This window comes from Natrix helvetica (genome assembly GCF_964273705.1).
Source record: "Natrix helvetica genome assembly, chromosome: 2".
NCBI lineage: Eukaryota > Metazoa > Chordata > Lepidosauria > Squamata > Natricidae > Natrix > Natrix helvetica.
In genome coordinates this window covers 33,939,678-33,959,233 of record NC_138552.1, presented here as the reverse complement: position 1 = coordinate 33,959,233, position 19,556 = coordinate 33,939,678, and the positions used below count along the sequence as shown (strand labels likewise).

General features: G+C 38.2%; 1 protein-coding gene across 3 annotated transcripts in view; it reads left to right on the top strand.

Annotated features, from left to right (window-relative positions):
* The first annotated feature begins 4,317 nt into the window (after positions 1–4,317).
* The window catches only part of TENT2 (terminal nucleotidyltransferase 2), a 46,452-nt gene continuing 31,213 nt past the window's right edge, over positions 4,318–19,556 (top strand). For 2 of the 3 annotated variants that reach the window (XM_081944112.1, XM_081944110.1), the window contains exons 1-9: positions 4,318–4,470; positions 5,077–5,195; positions 7,673–7,837; positions 8,734–8,850; positions 12,361–12,610; positions 13,299–13,413; positions 13,509–13,600; positions 15,988–16,054; positions 17,299–17,368. In XM_081944112.1, coding sequence (XP_081800238.1) covers positions 7,710–7,837; positions 8,734–8,850; positions 12,361–12,610; positions 13,299–13,413; positions 13,509–13,600; positions 15,988–16,054; positions 17,299–17,368 — 839 coding nt within the window. In that variant the 5' untranslated portion in view covers positions 4,318–4,470; positions 5,077–5,195; positions 7,673–7,709. The remainder of the gene's footprint in view (positions 4,471–5,076; positions 5,196–7,672; positions 7,838–8,733; positions 8,851–12,360; positions 12,611–13,298; positions 13,414–13,508; positions 13,601–15,987; positions 16,055–17,298; positions 17,369–19,556) is intronic. The other variant, XM_081944111.1, reaches the window with a different exon arrangement.

Genomic DNA, 19,556 nt, shown 5'->3' with positions numbered 1-19,556 from the left:
AGGAAAATATAATATTCCGCCTTTTAAAATATTTCCCAAAATATTTCATTCTTTAGGGAGGGGAGAGGGGCTTCCCGCAATTGTGAAGGGCAATTCCTTGCAGGATGCTTGGCCCTAAGACATCTTGCAGCTTCAAAGAACAGAGTGATAGTGATTGGCTCAGCTAACTGAGCAAGGAGATGCTTGTAAATGACCTGTGCTCACAACTGTGGCTACAAAGAAGTAATTGCAAAGGGCTGATTCTCTATTGGAAACAATTCTCAAGCATTAGCCCTGTGTTACTTATTCTTGTTCTATTTGTGTCTAGGCTAGCTTCGGAACTTTCTAGTGTTGAATTCTGAATTGAAATAAACTACCTGTTTCTCTGTTTCTCTTCTTTCTTTATCTTACCCTATTTTTCTGAACCTACACACCATTAGGTTTCCACAGCCTAACTCTGCCTCTTGTCTATTATACCTACAGGACTGGACTAGGGTCTTTGGACTCATGGCTTTGGATTCTTGGACACTGAGCTTTAACCTATATTGGCTCTATGCACACTGTACCCTAGCTACCAGACAAGAACTTGTCTTCCCCGGGTTTCTTCTGAAGTGCATATGCAACTGCACTCTGTCTGCTTTTTTAGTTGTTGCTTGAAGCTCAAAAGTGCAAATTCAAACCAGTTGCAACTTGGATTACTGCGACTGTTTAGTCTAGGAAAGAATAAGAGCTGAGGTAAGGCCACACTTGGAATACTGCATTCAGTTCTGGTCGCCACGATATAGAAAAGATGTGGAGACTCTAGAAAGAGTGCAGAGAAGAGCAACAGAGAGGATTAGGGGACTGGAGACTAAAACATATGAAGAACGGTTGCAGGAACTGGGTATGTTTAGCTTAAGAGAAAGAAGGACTAGGGGAGACATGATAGCATTGTTCCAATATCTCAGAGGTTGCCACAAAGATGAGGGAGTCAAACTATTCTCCAAGGCACCTGAGGGTAGAACAAGGAGCAATGGGTGGAAACTAATCAAGGAGAGAAGCAACTTAGAACTGAGGAGAAATTTTCTGACAGTTAGAACAATTAATCAGTGGAACAGCTTGCCTCCGGAAGTTGTGAATGCCCCAACACTGGAAGTCTTTAAGAAGATGTTGGATAGCCATCTGTCTGAAATGGTATAGGGTTTCCTGCCTAGGCAGGGGGTTGGACTAGAAGGCCTCCAAGGTCCCTTCCAACTCTACTATTGTATTGTATTGTATTGTATTGTATTGTATTGTATTGAGGTTGCTGTTGCTGTACTAGTTTCCCCGTTGCACAGTGGCATCACTAGCCAGACTCAAATTGAAGTCCTCCCTTAGCCATGAAAGCCAGTGGGATGACTTTGGACCAGTTACTGTTTCTTAGCCCAACTCATTTCATAGGGTTGTTGCTGTGAGAAAAATAAGAAGATGAAGCTATGTTGGGAGATGTTTGCCACCTTGATTTATGAAGAAATAATAAAGGTGTGGTTAAAATAAATAAACTGCTGGGTCTCATTGGAAAGGTGACGTTGGGTATCCCAGTCTTTTTTTGCTTGGGGCGTTCAACTTATCTTCCCTAGGAAGAGAAAAATCTAATTTTCTTGGCCACTGGGAACTTGTTTTAAGTGATTACAGGGGATTATCCATCAGTCCTGCCTTGGAGCAGTCAATATGTAATCTGAAAGTGGAGATAATTAGCATCAGTCATTTTTTTCATGGTTAGATAACTGTCCAGAGAGTTTTAGAATTATAGAATTGGAAGAGATTTTAAATGTAACTAGGTCTGATGCTTTTAATCAATGAAGGTTCTACTTGAGTATCTTTAACAAATGACCATCAACCTGTTTGAAAAGCTCTAGCAAAGGAGAATTCAATCCACTATTGGACAGCTCATATTATAGGAAGCACTTCCTAATACCTAGCATGTAGTTTTAACGTCACTGGTTTGGATATTTTTCTTCTTCTGTGTAACACCTAGATATTTAAAACTGCTATTGTATCTGCCCTTGGTCTTTTGCACCTGGAGGCTAAACATAATAGGCTCTTTTAACGGTTTCTCATAGGGCTTGATTTCCAGGACCTTTACCATCTCGGTAGACCTCCTTTGAACCGCTCTTGCTCCAATTTGTCATTAGTTTTGAATTGATGCTCAGAATACAAAATGGAATAATGACTTCTGGTGATCTGGACTCTCTGCTTATATTAATATATCTCAAGATAGTAAATTCTCTTATAGTACTGTAGTAGGTTATGAGGAGATATAACCAGAATTATTACAAATTAGAACTAAAATGGAGGCCCAGAACCAAACACTAATTTGGTTCAAAGGAGAAGAAGGCATAATAAGAGGACACTTACTTAGATGTTACATTTAATCACAAAAGGAAACATAGTACAAATATTAGGAATAACAAAACAGAAGGGAAGCCCCCAGACTGCCAGGAGCCATCATTAGAAATAACAAAGGCATAGATTCCAATCTATGGCAAACATTACTCACGATCATTTACATAAGCTATTCAATATAAATATATATAAGCGATATATATGTTTACTCACAAACTCCCTTCCCTTCTTTTGAGGAGACAAGATACCAGGCAAGATTGGATCAAGAGAGAAGAAAACCAAAATCGAAGCAATCACTGAAAATAAAAAAAACCCTTTGTAATACATAACTCACACAAAAGCTTCAAAGAGAAAAAAATGTATAAGAGGAAAACTAATACTTGTACAATTTATCTGCAGACCCAGAACGTCTGAGCTGTGCCTCTGCCTTCCCGCTTTTTCCCCCAATTAAAGATCAGCCGGGAAACGAATTTGGAAATTTCTTCCATTAGTAGCTACATTACATTGCTATTTATCTAACAAGATTGCCCAGATGCCTTTTATATGAACTGCTGCCAAGCTTGGCTCCCTCAAGATTTACCATACTTACTTACTTACTTATACATTTTCTAAGCAACCCAATCCCCCAGGGAATGTTTTTAAAATTAAAAAGTCAAAAAAGAAATCACAATGACTAAAAAAAAAACACCATATAACTCCACCACCACCTGTCCAGCAGGGACCCAATCTCTAGGGAGTATCATTCCAGACAGCGGGCACTGTGACAGAGAAAACATGCTTCTTTGGTCCCCCAAGGTAACGTTGATTTGATCTTCTTAATGTAATGTTTATTTTTAAGTTGCTCATTGCTCCTGTTGCTCATTCTAAATGCATTTAACTAGTTTGTAGTTAAGGTGCTAGGGTGCCAACATATTTCATCTAAATTAAAGCTATTGCTAATTACTGTGATTTGTGGGAAAGATATTATTTCAACATCAGTAAACGGTGATTCAAGGCCTTCTCATACAGGGGCTGAGATGAAGGCAAAGCAACAGGGACACAGAATAGAAATATTACCAAGGGATATTGGCACTTTCTTTCTTAACAGCTTTATAGTGTTCCTACTCAGCATTCACTTATTTAACCATGTGACACATTTCAAAACAGTTGATGAAAGAGTTATAAGGGGGAAAAATATCATTATAGACCTTCCCAGATCTCTTGAGCAGCTGAATGTTTGCCTAAAATTCGATACATGTTCAGCAATATTGCCATTTTGAAATGAGTGGAATTTTCTGCCCAATGGCAATTATAATCTCTTCGTTATCTTCAAGAACTAGTCTATTCTATCCGAGTAAGGGGCCTTTATATTGCTCCAAAACAATAGTTATATAGAGATGGAAATTTTTGTTTATTTTGTCAAGATTGTATAAGACAGAAGTATAAACATGATTATGAATACAGGAAATGGATACGAGTAAGTGGGAACAGTAGGACAGGGACGATAGTAGGTACCTTGGTGTGCTTATGCGCACCCCTTACAGACCTGTTAGAAATGGGGTGATGTAGACAGTCTTAAGGTTAAAATTGTGGGGGTTTGGGGATGAAATTAGAGTCGGGTAGTGCATTCCAGGCATTGACCACTGTTGCTGAAATCGTATTTTCTGCAATCGAGTTTGGAGCGGTTTACTCGTGTATTGTATTGTATTGTGTATAATATATTGTGCATACGTTTGTATCTATTGTGTGCTCATGCTAATCTATCAGGAGAGTCCTGAGAATTCCTTCTATGGAGCATAAAACCTCCGGAGAGGTACGACCCACGTGCTTGAACAAGGGAGCAGCGCCAAAGGCGCATGCTCAGAATGGGATGTCTTAGATTTGCGAGGAGGGAGATTACCGAGGCTGAGAGCATAAGAGCGGGGGCTCTGGAGCACTTCCGGTCGGAGCACTTTGGATCCGGGGTAGACCCAAAGCCTCAGCCATAGAGATGATCCCGTTTATGGAACTTCCGGTTTACTTCCGGAGAATCCTACCTGCCTTTCTCTTTCCAGAGAGGAGGGGACGAAAACAGAATAAGGCGGCTGGCCTCGGAAAGCGGGTGGGCCTCGACCCTCAGCCGCTCCTGAATTCTACGCCCTCGTCGGAGTAAGTTAAAAACAACCTTCGCGCAGGTTGTAGGCCGGAGCGGACGAGATGAAGAGAGCGCCCCTTGGGCTTCTTTTTGACCGAGCGGGGATCCTGCTGGGTCTCCCTTTACTGGGCCTGCAGGGAGAAAAGGCAAGAGAGCTTGTTTCTGGCCCGTTTGGTTAGGCTGCCCTGGGGCCCCTGCCAAGGCGAGTAAATTTCGGCGGGGCATCTGGGAAGAGAGAAAGCTGGAGAAAACCAGCCTCAGCAGCGGAGATTTTCACGAGAGTCGGGGGGTTATGATGCCTTGGCAGTTCTTGGTGCTCTGCACCGTTTTTTTTTAAAATTATTATTAGGTTAATCTTTGGTGAGATTCACAGCCTTTGGGGCTGGTTGGTAGCTCAACAGCGCGAGTATTATTATTATTATTATTATTATTATTATTATTATTATTATTATTATTATTGCTGCAATTAACACGTCACACGTCAATTCATGGTGGTTTGGGTATAAAAAGATACTTTCCTTTCAGATACAGTATCTTATACATAGGTTTCTAAATTGTCTTTAAAAAAGGATGGGGTGTATTTCGAACCTCTCCTGAAGAAACTCTTTCTAACTTTGCAGAACTGATTCTTTAAGAAAGATTGGGAAGTGAAGGCGAATGCTTTGCCAAGACAATAATTGGAAACTCCTGAAAGTTGGTGTGCTGCGTCTTTGATGGATTAGTGCAAAAAAAAAAAAGGGTATCTACTGCCTTCTGCATTTTTTTGGTTGGTTTACTGAGGAGCGGGGTGTGTGTGGTGTGTGTGTCTCATTTGGAAATATTTGGTTCTTCTGGATGTTGATGGGAATCTCTAAGAAAATGCAAGCAATTTTTAACTAAAAAAATTAAAAACTACTGTTGATATATCCTGACAGTAAGTGCCCTTAAAATGAAACCAAAGTGATTTAGGAAAAGTAATTTACAGTAATGATATCTGGTAAGGAAGATGGTTTTAGTTTGGCTTTTATAATTGTAGTGTATTTATTGTTTTAACTTCTATTGTAGGCAACTGCATAAAAAAGCTTTACTCTTGTGCACTTCTCCATAGTTCATCTTCTGTCAGTTTGTCAAATTTGACTCTAAAGTTTTCTGAATGTTAACTATAAACAAATGTATAGTAAATTCAATAATTTCAGTATGTGCTATGTAATTAAATATTTCTTTTTGGCTGACAATTGTTTGATAAACTTCTCATCAAACTAACAAACTTCAGGGGATTTCAGTTCCTGTAATTCCCTAAAAGCGTGACTATTTGTTATGCTAATCTGGGATTATGGAAACTGAAGTCAAGACATCTTGAGAACACCAAGTTAGGTAAGTGTTTTTACACTATATGCAAATATATAAATCTCATCCATTTCCTTTGCCATTTTAAACCTACAAAATAAGTGGTGTTCCTGCAAAATTATTTTGAGATGCTATGATCAGAAATATATTGGAAGTCATTTTTTAATATTTATTGAGCTTGCAAATTGCCAAACTCATGGCCTTAATGTCCATCATCTTAGAATAAGATTTATTGAAGATGAATCAAATGAAAACAGTTACCAAAGAGAAGCATTGCTTCATTTAGCTCTTTGTATATAGTGAGTGGTGTACTGTGAGTGGCTCAGCAAGGATGCAAATGCAAATTATTTGCAAAGCTGTTAGCAGTACAAGTTCAACAAAAAGTAGAGAAAATAAATACATACCTCCTTTCCCTCATGGTAGAAATTATAATCAGCTATTAAATCAGTGACATATAGCATATGGCCATCTTGTTTTACACCTGGTATCCCTGCTACTGGCCATGCTAGCTTGGGCTCTTGGGGTTGTATCTCAGAACAAAATAGTTTAATGGTTCTTAATGCAATTATCATTAATGGTTCTTCAATTGTTATCGTTAATGGTTCTTCAATGCAATGCTAAAATTGCCAGGCTGCAGGAAGACAAATAACAGGAGAGGCTCTTGCTTCTCTGCCACATTTGAATTTTTGTGAGCATTAAAATATATGCAGGTAGTCCTTGACTTAAAGTTATTAGTTTAATGAAGTTATATTGACTCTGAAAAAAGTGACTTATGGCCAGTCGCAGCATCTCCATAGTCATGCATTTGATGATTGCTGCAGCATCCCCACAGTCACGCAATCAAATGATTATCACAGCATCCCCATGATCACATAATTAAAATTTGGCAACCAGCATGTATGGTTGCAGCATCCTCAGGCCATGTGATTGCCATTTGTGACCTTTCCCAATTGGCTTCTGATAACAAAGTGGGAGGAGCTGGATTTACTTAACAATTGCAGTGCTTCATTTAATTGTGGCAAAATAGTCATACAATCGGGAAGATTTCACAAAACGATCTTAGCAACAGAAATCCTGGGCCCAATATGGTCCTAAATCGAAGATTATTTGTAATCTATTAAAACAAAGTTCTGGGCTACCTACATTGTTTGTATGAACTCTCCTCAGTGCAGTATGTTTTAACTGTTTGGTTTATTGCTTGTTTTTCATTTTTTGGTAGCTGCACAGTAAATGGACAGCAATATAAATTGATAGCATAAATAAATGTCAATATCAACTTCCTTACAGATTTCTTTTGTATTCATTGCAGATGTGTGTGTGTTTGTGATACATGCATGTGCTAGAGAGCAGAATGGAAATATATTTAAAATTTTGCTTGGCCATATTGGTTACCATATATGCCATTTTCTCAATTCCTAAGTAGTTTAATAAAGCTTCTAGTGTGTGTTTTGTAATCAATTAGAGACCAAGATAGTTGGAACTCTGTAAAATAGTGTATTTCTATTTTTGGTATTATTATTATTCTGAACATCTGTGAAAAATGGAATGGAATAGTGGAAATGCAGCCTATTGAAGGGATAGTGCATAAACTGTAATAAAGGGATCTGCTTTGACTGCATACAAATATAATACAAAAAGTACTTCAATATTAATAGAGCTATTATAAAATACAATACAATGTTATATATCTGTATAATTATATAATACAATATTATAATGCCAAACATGTTAATAAAAGTATTAATACAAAAAGTGGTAAATAATATGTACATTTTTCTTGGTAAATATTAATGTAAATATTTTGAGAATATATTTGTCAAAACTCATATTAGTTTATAGTAATTGTAAATAGGTTTTTGTTTTACTTCAGTTTCATTAAAATTTATATAGGTAGAAGAATACATGTTCACTTATAGCACAGAAGAGCATGTTCCCAAATTCTTCCACTTTGAGTCGTCCACCTTTTCCACTAGAACACCAACGATATAATCTCTTCATTAATCTTCCAGTAAATGTACCTCCAGTTGTCTTTCATCAGCCACCTCAGAGAACAACGTAAGTTTAGTACCATTTTAATATCAAGTTTATCAGACATACATTTTCAGAACAAATCATGTGGGGTAGCAAATCTTGAAATGTTGAAAATGCAAATCATTACAGAGAAGTAGTCATATATACATATATACATATGTATATGTGTAAATATGTATTATAAGACTGCATTATAAGGCAAAGTTGTGTAAGCAGTTTAAACAGTTTATGATTCTTTTATAAAATGGTTAATATTTGTAATTCTAGGGTAGATACTTGTGTTTTATAAAAGAATCACACACTGAGTGTGTGTGTGTATGTAAATAATGTCATTCTGTCTGTTTGGAAGACATTTTACAAGTAGGGAAATCCGGTCATAGGTCACTAGGGTTGTAAGTCGAGATATCCACATGACTGAAGTGATTTTATGGTCTTTTTTTGCAGTGGCCATTAAGTGAACACTGCAGTTGTAAGTGCAAATATTTTTAAATGAGTATTTTTTGCTGGCAAAAGTTTTTGTGAATCCTAGTCACATGACTATGCAATACCATGATCTGTCATAAAGGTGACTAGTTGCCAAATGCCACACTTGAAGTCATGTGGCCAAGTCGGGGGGGTGGGGTGGCATCACCATAATTACCAACAGGGAGTGCTTCATGGGTTATAAAGCACCCGGCCACTGTAAATGTAAATGATCAATAAGCACCTGGTCATAAGTTGCGGGCTACCTATAATGGAAAAAGAAAATGAAAAAGCAAAAGAACAAGAAAAAAAAAGCATGAAATAAATGGACCAGAGATTTAGAAGCATAATAAAATTGAGTAAATTAAAACAAATTTTCAGAACAACTTTAATACTGTTCTGGTTTTAAGACCTTGGTGAGTTTCATAAGCGGTAATATCACACTTTAATATCCTTAGGACTCCTGTGAATGGTACTCTTTCACCCATCCCTCCTATTTCACCACCACACTTTGCCAGCCAAAATGATAATCCATCGCATGGATCACCTACACCTATGTTATTCCGGCGCAGAAAGTAAGTAAAATCTATAAACGTGACAGGAAGAATTATTTTATTATATTTATAGAAACTGTGGAACCAATGGCTTGTTCTGTACTTGCTTTTAACTTACGTTTTTGTATTTGTATTGTTTGTATAGATCCCATTTGGAAATCAAATCAACAGCTTAATGTATGAAAATGTGCTGCGCAGTGATGAGTTTGACAATTTTAGCTTCCGGTTTAGATTAACAATAGCAGGTGTCATATGAAATGAACACATAATTAATATTGCCCAGTAGGTTTGAAACTAGCAGGTACCGTAAGATGAGCCACACATTTCACATTTCATGTGACACCATATTAAAGATGAACAACCCGAAGCTCCAGAATTTTCACCATCTCCAAAGATTGGGGGCAACCCATTCCAAACTTTTTCCAAAAATTCCCACTGAATTATAATTTTTAATGCAATAAAAGGGAAACATTAAATACTAGTTACTTTGAAATGAAAACAAATTTAGTTCTAGCTTTGTTCTGTTCCTATCCTAAGTTTTAAAATGTTTGAATACAAGAAGCAATGGAAATTTTCTGAATTCTCCAGTACTGAGCTAAAAAGAGTTCAGAAAAAAGTTTTTAAAAGTTTAGAGGCTCAGTGCATACTGGGACTGACATGACATTACTGGACTAGATCCACCATGAATGGAGTTTTATTCAGAATGATTCTGCTGTGAGAATTTTTTTGTTCCCCTGCATTCCTTAGAACAGTGGTGGCTAACCTTCTCCAGACCGAGTGCCCAAAGTGCGTGCGCAGGAGAATGCGTGCCTTCAACCCCCAAAGTGCAATGCGTGTGTGGTCCCCGTGCATGCGCCCCACCCCAATGCATGTGTCCCGCCCCTGTGCATGCATGGCAGAGACCAGCTGGCAGTGGGAGGTGTGCGTGCATGTGTGGCAGAGCTGAACAGATCCACAGACAGGGCACTGCGTGCCACAAGTTCGCCATCACAGCCTTAGAACTTGCAACCTCACAATGTGTTCTTGGATATTCAAAGCACATAGGGAATCTGAGTTAATTGCAGGGAAGAGTGGTGGTAAATTGATTAAATGTTCTTCCATTTCATTTGTGAGAAAGTTTTAATGACTCAGAAGACTCCAGAAAGTCCTCCCATTTTTAGAAAAACAAACACTAATTCCAAGTCTGCTTTATTTTAACTTGGTGATTACCTCACTGGATAATGGAGGTCTCTCATATTCAAAGTTTGGAGATTTTCACATTGGTACATGCCTCCAACTCTAATATTTTTTAAATGGTTACATATGTGTGGCTGGCTTTGTGTTTCCTGTCTTTACCAGTGGTGGGTTTCAAAATTTTTTAGAACCTCTTCTGTAGGTGTGGCCTGCTTTGTGGGAGTGGCTTGCTGGCCATGTGCCTGGGTAGGAGTGGCTTGCTGGCCATGTGCCCGGGTGGGAGTGGCTTGTTGGCCATGTGACTGGGCGGGCGTGGCCAACTTGTAAAATGTGATGAAACTCACTTAACACTCTTGCTTAGCAACCAAAATGTTGTCTCAGAAACTGGCATTTGAAGCACACAAGTCTTAAAGCTGTCAAGTTACCAGACCCTTGCACCCCTAACCCTTTAGAAAAAAACCCCCAGGGGTGTTGAAACTTGACAGCTTTAAGACTTGTGGACTTCAACTTCCAGAATTCCTCCTCTTGCTCTTCATCTTGATGATGTGTGGGCGGGCGGATGGAGGGAGCTGGAACCGGTTCTAAACGGCACTGTAGATTTGTGGAACCTCTTCTATAGAAGAGGTTAGAACTGGCAGGAACCCACCCCTGCTTTCTACTAACAATATCAAAAATGTCAGGAAAAGAATATCAGCTTCCCAGAACGACAAGTCAAAAGTGGTTCACTTTTGACTTAACGTGTCACTTAACATGCTGTAGGAGATGAAATACATAAGCCAAACTGTATCAGAGGAATCCGTATATGTGTGTGCGTTTTTAAAAATGCATTACTGAGCTAACAGTAAGCTTCAAATTATAATACTTGCATGATCAGCCTACATTTATGTGTAATTTGGATGATGGTAATAGCCAATGGAAATATTAGAACATAACGTAGGTTAAAATGCAGTTTGTATCCAAACCTGATACTTTAATCAAAAGAAAAGAAAACTTTGGTTTAGACTATCAACTTGTATTCAAAATGAACCTAATTGAAATAAATGTTTTGCTTGTATAAACATGGATAGAATTAATGCAGTTTTTAAAAAGTATTGTTATGCTTCTCAAATGCTTGTTTAGTTACATTATCAACTACATATACATGGCATTCAGCTTATTAAGTAACTGAATGATTTGATTATTACAACAGTGAGATAGGTATCCAAAATATTTTTTTCAAGGATTTGTTTTGCTTTTAATTGGCCAAGAAAGCCAAATGCCTAAAAATTCACTTGTCTGCATATCTGTTCTTCTTTTCTTTGTATCAGGGATTGTAGAGCACTAGCATTTTTATCCGCTACTAAATAGATATGGTCCATAATATTCTTGTTCTGAAGTTTCACTAAATATCACCTTAAATTACTGATTATCTATTTTCAGGGGAGTACTCCTTTTATGTAACGGTGCATTTTCACTTTTTCTGATAAGTAATCCTTGCAATCTCACTAAAGGCCTACTGATTATTATGATTTGTTTGTGGGCTACTGCTTTGTCTCCCAGAGTCACATCAAAAAGCTTTTTTTGCAAAGAGAAGCACCCATTGAAATCTTTTTTATGGGCATAAAATTTATCTTGTATGCAGCAACTACTGCCTTGATTAAAAAATAATGGCAAGATATCCTGTATGAGTGGCAGGAACTTTTGTCAGTATTTCAGTAATTAAAAGTGTGTGAATTTTTATTTTCAGATCACAGCATTCATAATTAACAACACACTTGCTTGGTTAGTATTAAACAAATGTGTTGTTTATTGTGAATATTGTAGTCTAAAAATAATAAAATCATATCAAGCTTTTTGAGGCTGCTGAAAGCAAGATGTTTTGTAATACACAATTGTTGCTTTCATATATAAATATTGTGAAATGAAATAGAGATTCTTTTTTGCCCAGATCAAACATTTTACTGTCTGTACAATCTAAACCTACACAGACACTTTCTACATTTTGAATGGCTGTTGTGGTAAGTTTTTCCATCTCTTCTATTTTTCTTATCACCCTTATCACTGGGTGTACATTGGACACAACTTCTCACTAAAGTGCACTTTGTAAGATGTGAACTTATTCTTTTGGATAGGGAGTACTTCAAAAACAGTATGGTTTGGTAAGATTGTCTTCATCGGATTCAACTTTCAGTTACAAAACTTGTATTTAATCTAGCACTTTTCCATGGGGCACAGTTGGGTTCCCTGTTTAAAAGAATTTGGCACATCCTTATAAAGCATAATGCACAATTTTGGAATATTCATCTTAATTTACAGTTGAGGTTTTTGTTGCTTATTTTAAATGGAAAACTGGAATAATCAAATATTTTATGTTTTTAGGAGGTTGAAAGAAGAGGATGTTCCTTATGAAGTAAAGCGTCAGCGATTTCATTCACCTCATCGTGAATTAACTTCAGCTAACCAATTGGTGCCTTTAATAGAAGATCATAGATATTCATTCCCTGGATCAATTTCTTCGCCATTATTTCAAACACATTACATCTCAGATTTAACAGGATGTGTGCCACCTTTACGAGAACCTTCCTTTAATAATGCTATAGAAGCTACACTTCCTGTAGCCAAAGATAAGGTAAGATTGAAAAGAATATTGTTTATAATATTACAAAATAAGTGTTATAAAGGTGCAAAGTCTCAGGTTGGCTTAATGCACTTCTACAATTAGGAATCAGTTTATAGAAACTCCACATTCCTGGAGTTTCTACAGATGTAGAAGAGGAAATGTAGATAACGATTAGACATTTTCTTTAAATTGAAAATGTTAAAAAATAAAAAAAATCACACCATCTTCCTAGATAAGTATTTTTTTCACTGCCTCCAATCCTAATCAAAGTGGGTGGAAGGAGGTGGTTTCGTGCTGCATTAATCTTGATATCCAGGCTAAGGACTATTATAGTAACAAAGGTTTTCCGCTGCAGTATAGCAACAATTTTAAAGGTAAATCTACCAGGTTATCTAAAATCAGTGTTCATTAGAATAAAGCCCAATTTATTTTTGATTGTCTCCAACTTCCAAGAATAAATGTTTCTTGGTCTTGTGATTGATGTGCTGCTTAACTTCATAGACCTGAAATAATTAATCTTGCTCATTAGGATCTAGATAATTTGTTATTTGCAAGATAGATCTAGTATGAACCAGATAAAGAGCAATGTAGGATTGATTATTTTTTATCCTAAAAAAAGTGGTCTACATTCAATAAGGATTAAAAGACTGGGTTAATATTTATATATTAAATTTAAATTTTGTTTTTATACATAAAGTTAAGTCAGCAAGTACTGGAGTTATTTCAAGCATGTCAACAACAAACCTACGACTTGAACAAAAAAGAGCTTTGCCGTACTCAACTCCAAAGGGAAATTCAGCAGATCTTTCCAAGTATGTTGCAAACCTGTATATTTATTAGTCAATGCTTTTGGTATTTGAGTTCTTTCAAAGAAGAACATATTTTTAAAATTATTTTTGCCTTGCAGATAGTAGACTCTTTTTGGTTGGATCTTCACTGAATGGATTTGGTACTCGTAGCAGTGATGGTGATTTGTGCCTAGTGGTTAAAGAGGAGCCGGTAAGTAAATATAAATATCCATATTTTTAAAACAAAGAATACTGAAAGGGAGATAATATAGAAGAACAAGTAAAACTAGTTTCTAAAAAATCAAATTTATCAAGGTGTAGGTTGAGCTTGTGCAAAATATTCATTGAAAATAGCTATTCGTTCAAATAAGTATTCTAATGATTTCCAAGTAACACTTCGGGCAAGAAAATAGAAAAATGAAAGCAATGTTAATATAGTGTAATATGATGTAATATATTACCCCATCTCTGTTGGATATACAGTATAAGAATTCTCCATGACCATGCTTGCATGATTTGTATAAATGTTCTTGTTTACATGATGGAAATACTTTTCCATCTAAGAAAAATAGAGAACTACCTTCCTGCAGCCACAACTTTTTAAAGATCATAAGGAGGACACATCCTGCATGTTTTTTTTCTGTAACAAAAATAAGACAATTAGTGGGTTGAGCTCTGCAATTTTAAAGAAGCTGTGTCCTTGCAAAAATTGCAAATAAAACCCCACCAGATAATTTGAAAGAAATAACTTTAAGTTAAAAGGGTGGTTTGGTGCATTACATGCTACATTAGTTTTAATAACATTTTTAGAAGGCATTCACATTAGTAGTAAAAGCCACTAATAAGTGACTTTTGAAACAATAATTATGCAAATACGCATCATAGAGAGGGTTCAGCTTATATGCTAAAAAATACTGCCTAACTACTGGTTCTGATTTCATTCCATTTGTCTGTTTTGTTGTTTGGATTTTTGAAATCGTGTGCGAGTGTGACAAATAGCTTGAAGTAAATTTGGGAGGGGGACTGAGAAATACCATTTAAATGATTTATATAATCATTAGACTTATTTTTAGGGAGACATGGATACTATTATTAACAAAAGGAAAAGCTTGGATAGTTGTAAAAGTGATCAGAAAGAATTGAGCCCTATTCTCTATTTACTATAGATCCAAACAATTGCTATTATCCCAATACAATAGAACAGTGATGACGAACCTTTTTTGGATCGCGTGCCACAAGTGGGGGGAGCGCAGGGGGATCGAGTGCGGGCGTGCCGTACCCATAATGCAATGCGTGACCCCCCCAGTGCGCATGCGCGCACAACGTGCGACCGCCCCATTTTTACATGTTTTTTTTGCCCTCCCCAGGCTCCAGGGGCTTTATAGGAGCCTGGGGAGGGCGAAAAGAGCCTCCCCCGACCCCCCCCCCCCCGAGGCCCTCCGGAGGCTTCAGGGACTGTCCGGAGGCTTCCCTGAAGCCTTCGGAGCGCTTAAAACCACCCTCCGTGCAAACCGGAAGTGACTTCCAGGTTGCTCGGAGGGTCGTTTTAAGCGCTCCAAAGGCATCAGGGAAGCCTCGGACGGTCCCTGAAGCCTTCGGAGCGCTTAAAACCACCCTCCGAGCAAACCGGAAGTGACTTCCGGGTTGCTCGGAGGGTCGTTTTAAGCGCTCCAAAGGCATCAGGGAAGCCTCGGACGGTCCCTGAAGCCTTCGGAGCGCTTAAAACCACCCTCCGAGCAAACCGGAAGTGACTTCCGGGTTGCTCGGAGGGTCATTTTAAGCGCTCCAAAGGCATCAGGGAAGCCTCGGACGGTCCCTGAAGCCTTCGGAGCGCTTAAAACGACCCTCTGAGCAATCCGGAAGTCACTTCCGGTTTGCTCGGAGGGTCGTTTTAAGTGTTCCGAAGGCTTCAGGGACGGTCCCTGAAGCCTCCGGGGGGCGGGGGAGGCTCTTTTCGCCCTCCCCAGGCTCCTATAAAGCCTCTGGAACCTGGGGAAGGCAAAAAATAGCTTTTAAAAAGGTGAACTCAGCTGGCCAGCGCGCACATGCGCGCTGGCCAGCTGACAGGGCAGCGCCTCGCGTGCCCTGACAAATGGCTCCGCATGCCACTTGTGGCACGCGTGCCATAGGTTCGCCATCACGGCAATAGAATGTGGCAAAAATTACCTTTCTTTAATGACTCTCTTTTACAAGCTACTACATTTTGATAAATGAAATTATTGTATGTGTCCGTCCCTGTGTCCATGTGTGTTTTAAAATCAGCCTTACACTGTCTGGAATTCTAAATGTATTGATTGTCCATCGTTCTAAATTTCCTTGGGACTTTACATGATACCGTCGAAGAATAACCCCTGGTATAGTGATTGAGCTTTAGCACATGAGCTGTTCTAATACTTGGACCTCTGAGCTTGTTCCTGCTATCCTATAATGAACAAAGTGCTTTCATCTTCTGGGTTTACTCCTTTTCTTTTTCACTTCATGCATTCATTTGATGAAAAGTTTCCACTTGAAGATTCAGAGTGTTCTACTCTATACATGTCTAAATACCTCCATTATCAAACATTATTAAAACATCATTAAAACATTAATTTATTTCAGATGAATCAGAAGACTGAAGCAAGACACATACTCAGTGTACTCCAAAAACACTTCTGTAGGAAGCTTTGTAAGTTCTAGACTATGTTTAGTGAAATGAATATTGTTAATTTGTTTATAGTTTTCACTAACAGAAATATGCACTTAATGCATTCTTGAGTGAGTGACCCTTATTTGGATTTGAAATGTATTTCGTTTGTGTGTGCACGTTCTTGTCAGTAGCACGTCTTACCATTTTAGAACATTTCAAAAACAAGTTTTTGATGAAGATTTCTATGTTATATTTCTAGGGAAGTACAATACTATGCTCTAGGGAAGTAGGATATAAAGCCTTACAACCAAAGTAAACTGTAGCTATTAAGATGGGATGTTATGCAGATTAATTTTCTGGTGTTTTAATAAATGAAATTTCAAGCTCAAACTCTGCACATTTTGGATATAATCCCAGGGAAGTGTTCTGGACCTTGCATAAATAAGATCATCACATTTTCTTTCTGTTTATTAAGGCATATGATCTATTTTTTATGTCAGTTCAAGAGAGAAGGTGATGCTGTCTTAATGAATTTAATCATTAAAGCAACATGTATTTACACTGACTGTTAAGGCAGAATACTGTACAAGATCATGTTTTTATGAATAGCAGTAATGCACTGAGCTGTCATGAAGTTGAGTGTACACACACACACACACACACACACACACACACATACTGTAGACTACAGAATTCCTTTGTGAGGGAATTGGCAGTTTCTAAATTAGATAGATGAATGGATGGTGGATGGATAGCCGGAAGCACTTCTGAATAATGCAATCCAATTTGCTGTATTTATTGATATTTCTATGCTGCTTCAATCATACATTCTTTGATAATAAAAGACATACAATTATAGCAGTTACAATAAAAATTAAGTTAAGAACCTCGTAGTCAGTAAAATACAATAGCAACAACCCACAATACCTAAAAATACAAAGGTCTAGCAACAGAATATAAATTCAAGTTCCCTCTTGAAAGTCACTCATGGAAAATATCTATGTGGTCGCTAAGATTCAATGATTTGATGGCACATAATCCAAGCAGAAAGGGGGTCATCCATTCATATAGAAAATCTCTACAAATTGAATAAAAACCCTGCCAGAAATGATGCAGCATGGCCTAAGAGGTTCTGTGCAATAGAATCACTAATTAAATTTTATCTATTTATTTAATTACATCTGAGCAACATGAAACTATATAGGAAATATGTTCTGATAAATTTCCTGCTGTAAAATAGCATTTATATTAGACGTTACAGGAGTCTTTCATTTTCTTTACAGCAAGCTACATTGAGAGACCTCAACTGATCCGAGCAAAAGTGCCAATAGTAAAGTTCAGGGATAAAGTCAGGCAAGTAACTGAAATTACCATTATTTTTTCATATATTCATTTAGACATGGGACTTTTCTTATTAATCTGTCATTTGTTTTTTTTTTTTCATTGTTATAATAATGATGACAATCAGTTGCAAATGTTATAGTGAATAGCATTATTCCATTATTTCAGATTCTGTTTTTCTGATATTTTGTGTTTGTGCATGTTTTTATTAGTAGAGAAGTGGCTGAACTTGCAATGGCTGACCCAGTCCAAACAATAAAGCTAGTTCCATTTACTGCTTTAACAGAATTCAAAAGAAAAAATGGGGAACTTGTGGCATTTTACATACTACTAACTCTCACTAGCCCAGTATCATGCCCAGAAATGCACTCCTATACAGATAGTTTCTGTATATACTCTGCTTGCTGCCTCTGTGACCTGTTTCACACATCTATTGATTGGGCATGACAGGGCCACTATGGTACTTGCATTGGTTCATTGATGAACTTCTTTGTTTCCACTGTACTAAATTTGAACGTCAGAGGTGGCTCATATACATCTTCAGACTAGTCAATCAGCTCCAACAGAGTGGGTGCTCTGGCATTGATTAAAGGTGTTTTTTCTAGCACGTACATAAAAAACATGGAGGGAGGTATGCAGTGGAGTACCCCAAGGCTCTGTTTTAGACCCAGTACTCTTCAACTACTTCATCAATGATTTGGATGAGGGAATAAATGGGGAACTCATCAAATTTGCAGATAACTATACTTGTATAGATGCTGTTAAAATTGATGTGCTTTCTGGAAGTATAGTTATTCTCTGTTATTTAAAAGAAGATACAATAGCACTGGGCCACTTCAGATCAAGTATTTATTTTAAAAAGCTTCTTCATTTTGTTAAGCTGCCTAGAACAATACTAAAGCAGTCATTAAAAAATAAGTCTAAAAACATTCTATAGGCATTTAGAGTTATTGACTTACCTCCTTGTAGCAAACAGCCTGATTAACACAAGAAAAAAAAATCTGCCTCTGCCTCCCAGCAATTTGCTTCTTGGAGCGAACAACAAGTTTCACTTTCAATTTCAGATCATTAGCTGTTTCAGGCTGCAGGGATTGCTATAGCCTATTGCAGCCTCCGAAGCCCCATTCCCCCGTTTGCTGCAAGGAGGTTAATTGCTGGGAGGCAGAGGCCAAGAGGGTGGGGGGCGGTGGGTGGGTGGGGCTACATTCAGTGTGTAAGACGCACCCACATTTTCACCCTCTTTTAGGGGGGGAAAAGGTGCGTTTTATATTCCGAAAAATATGGTACTTCATTTGTCGGTATCAAAATGTCTGGAATACTTCTCTGCTTATATTTAGCAAGCCTTTGTTTCTCATCATCTTGCTGTTTTTGCCTTTTGCCTAGTTGTTTCTGCTCAGACACATCTGCAAACCATTCTAGTGCAAGCCAAAAGATCCAATCTTGTCTCTTTGATCTTTAACAAAAGCAAGTTCCTTCAGTGGTATCTGTAAAGTTCCCAAAAGCTGACCTAATTAATTTACGAAAATAGATTTACAGATCTATTACAGTCCAAATCACTGTGTTTCCCCCACTTTTTGGCAACTCTACTATAAAGTTCATTGCGATCTCCTCCAACGGCCTTGTTGGCTCTGCTACTGTTTGCAGCAGTCGGGGGTTTTTTTCTCTTGTGGAGAGCTGCTAGCCATTCCCTTGCTTCTCCCTCTAGACCCTGTGCTAGTGTTCTAGGTGGATATCAGCTGAATCAAGGAATAGGGCTAGCTGGTCTGAGTCTCCGTCAAACTTTCCCCTGAATTGGTGTGCGTCGTTCAGCCCTACTCCTCCAACCTCCTGTTGGCCTCTGTATGCTTGCCCCTGATATGGCTGGTCATCTTCACCCCTAGTTCGGAGAGAAGGAGGGGGTTGCTTGCTCTTGGCAGCCTGCTGGGCTCCTTCTCCTTCTATTGGGAGGGGGAGGGGGGCTGCACTCCAGTCTGCATTGCCTCCCTTCAACAGGATCAGATGTCCCTCCCTCTCTTGGGTGGCCGCTCAACATGAAGGGTGGCTTGATCAAAATCCTCTCTCAGTTGCTTTTTTGCACTCCTTAGGGATTCCATCTGGGGCTTTGGGAGCCCGGCTTGTTTCCAGTCCCATCTCCAGTCCACCCTTACCAGTTTGCTTGAGACCATTCCCTGTATCTGGGAATTGGGATAAGGGAACTCTA